At 39.9% G+C, this 2776-nt stretch overlaps 1 protein-coding gene across 1 annotated transcript; it reads right to left on the bottom strand.

Annotated features, from left to right (window-relative positions):
* Window positions 1-1803: 1803 nt before the first annotated feature.
* LOC105789508 (disease resistance protein RGA2-like) lies at window positions 1804-2286 on the bottom strand. The gene has a single exon (XM_052621880.1). The coding sequence runs from the start codon at window positions 2284-2286 to the stop codon at window positions 1804-1806; it is 483 nt and encodes a 160-aa protein (XP_052477840.1).
* Window positions 2287-2776: the final 490 nt, after the last annotated feature.

Genomic DNA, 2776 nt, shown 5'->3' with positions numbered 1-2776 from the left:
TCATTCTACCTTATGGGGGTATTTCGGCCATTCTATCCTATGGGGGTATTTCGGTCATTTTACCGTATAGGGGTATTTTGGTCATTTTACCCTATGGGGGTATTTTGGTCATTTTACCCTATGGGGGTATTTCGGTCATTCTACCTTATAGGGTTATTTCGATCATTCTACCCCATGGGGGTATTTCAGTTATTTTATCTTATAGGGGTATTTCAGTCATTTTACCCTATGAGGGTATTTCAGTCATTTTACCCTATGGGAGTATTTCGGTCATGTTACCCTATGGGGGTATTTCAGTCATTCTACCCTATGGGGGTATTTCAGTCATTTTACCGTACCGGGTATTTCGGTGATTTTACCCTATGGCGGTATTTCGGTCATTCTACCTTATTCAGGTAATTTGGTCATTTTACCCTATTGGGGTATTTCAGTCATTTTACCCTATGAGGGTATTTCGGTCATTTTACCCTATGGGGGTATTCGGTCATTTTACCCTATGACGGTATTTCGGTCATTTTATCCTATGCAGGTATTTCGGTCATTTTACCCTATGAGGTATTTTGGTCATTTTACCTTTTTTAGGGTCTGCAGATATTGACCTCTCGAAATGTTCGCAGTTGCCTTGAGCAACTCAGGTAACCTAAATGGTCATAACAGTGGAAATAGGCCCAATGCCCATTACTCGGCCCAAGTGGGCCTACACGCTCGTGCGGCCCGTTTAGCCCAGATTTCGCCACAATTCGTGGATTTCATCTATGTGGGGCCCACGAGCCCATTGAGCCCACACGACCCATTTCGGCCTAACGTGGCCCATTATGGCTTAAGCCCATGAAAATGCTCCTAGAGGCCTCTACAATCTGTCACCCATGGTTCGTGGGTTTGGCTTACCACAAGAACGATTGCACGCTCGTGTGGTCTCTAACGTCGTATTTCTGGCTTTTTGGCTTTTGCCGTTCTACAGTTACAGTGAGGTGTTTACACACCTGATGCGATTTGCAGATTCTCTTTGTTCTGAACACTCTTATTCCAAAAATCAATGATCATCGCATCCTTGATTCCCAGGCAATGTGCCAATCGACCTCTACCACCACCAGTTAGGAATAGAAGCAATGCAGGTTGGAGAAAGCGACGAAAACCTTGAAAGCCTCGCCAATCTCCATCGAGAACAAGGAATAAATGAGATGTGATATATATCTCTCCACAACAACAACCTCCCCAAATCCCAATATTCTCTCCTCAAATCTCTCCAAATATCCCTCTTCAAATCTCCCTATGACCAATTCAAACTCCATTTAGCAGTATTTCAATCCAACTCTACCACCCACATGAATTAGGTAGTAAAATAAATACTCCCTTTTTGATGCGCCACCAATCAAACCTTAGACCCCATGTACACTCCACATGCCCCTTACCAGTAGACCAACAACTCATTTGTATCATATTTTAACCAAAATAATTTAAGAACCTACTATTTAGATCCAATGATTTTATTCACCTAAAATAAAAATTTTGCATAAGCGAAGGCTTGAACCCCTGACTTCTCAGACACTTCCAAGCACTCCTAAATCACTTAACCACTAAAGCAGACATTCATTTATGTCACTTCCTTACACAACTAAATATTTATGTGCAATCTCATAACTGTTCCCTTGTTCAAAACCTATTTCTTCTAGACCCAAAATTCGGGGTGTTACACCAATGTCTTCACTACTAGAGGAAACCCTTTGTATTTTTTTACAATTCCTTCCCCAATTTCTAGAAGGTTTGGACGTTGTTTCTCTTCCCCTTTCTTGAAAGAAAATTTCAGAAACAAAGATAATTCTTTTTGTAAGGAAGAGCTTTCAAATGGAGTGGGGTGATAGTACCGATGATCTTTGCAACTTGGCTACTCCGAGTGGTGACTACAATTTTGCTTTCGACAGCTCCTTCTGCAAACAAATGTTTTAGTTCCACCCATTTTCTATTATCCTTATTGCACACATAAGCTAAAACAAGCAAATACTTTTTAACATTCAAGCAGACTTGCAAGGCCTTTCGTAATAGCTCTAAATCCAAGATTCCAAGGTCTCCATCACTACTCTTTCTAGTTTTAATGGCTTTTAATGCTAACCATTTCAGATCAAAATCATCAGAAACACACGCCCATAGTTTCAACTCAAAGTGAGCATCCACGGTTTCATCATTAAAAATCAGTTTGGCAAGGGTTGTTTTCCCCATATCTCCAACTCCAACTATGGGAAGGACATGTATCTCTTCCACATCAGTTAGATCATCCTGTGTCAACATCTTTACAATTCTTCATTGTTATGGATCTTTGCAAATTACTTTTGATTTTTGCTCAAAGGAGTGGGCCTCCCTCTCCGGGTGTCGGTCGTGCCTTAGGCAATCATGTCTCTCAACGAGATGAAAATTGTTTTTCAATGTAGCAGTCTCATAAAGTTTCTGATTGAGTTGTTTAATCTTATGGGCCATCTTACATCAAAAAGAAAGTCAGTTTGAGCTTGAAAAGAAATAGCTTACCTTCTTTCTAATGCTCCTCTATTTTTGTTGGCGATGAGGAGAAGGGGAAGAAAACGTAGAACACATAATAAGGCAACAAGATGCAAGAAATATTTTACTTGCTCACCAACGTGTAGCAAGGAATGAAACACAAATTTTCATTAATTTTTATTGTAGCAATACATGCCTTTTTATAGACAATTACACTCATTAGCTTATAAAAGCTATAAAATATTGCTTGTACTCCTAAACAAGCTACCTAAACATATCAAGCTGT

Source organism: Gossypium raimondii, chromosome 2 (genome assembly GCF_025698545.1).
Source record: "Gossypium raimondii isolate GPD5lz chromosome 2, ASM2569854v1, whole genome shotgun sequence".
Classification (NCBI taxonomy): domain Eukaryota; kingdom Viridiplantae; phylum Streptophyta; class Magnoliopsida; order Malvales; family Malvaceae; genus Gossypium; species Gossypium raimondii.
The sequence above is the reverse complement of the archived record's forward strand: the minus strand, read 5'-3'. Positions and strand labels throughout refer to the sequence as shown.

Bases quoted from the DNA above. Each gene is read 5' to 3' on its own strand.
- LOC105789508 (XM_052621880.1), bottom strand. From the start codon at position 2,286: ATGTTGACACAGGATGATCTAACTGATGTGGAAGAGATACATGTCCTT.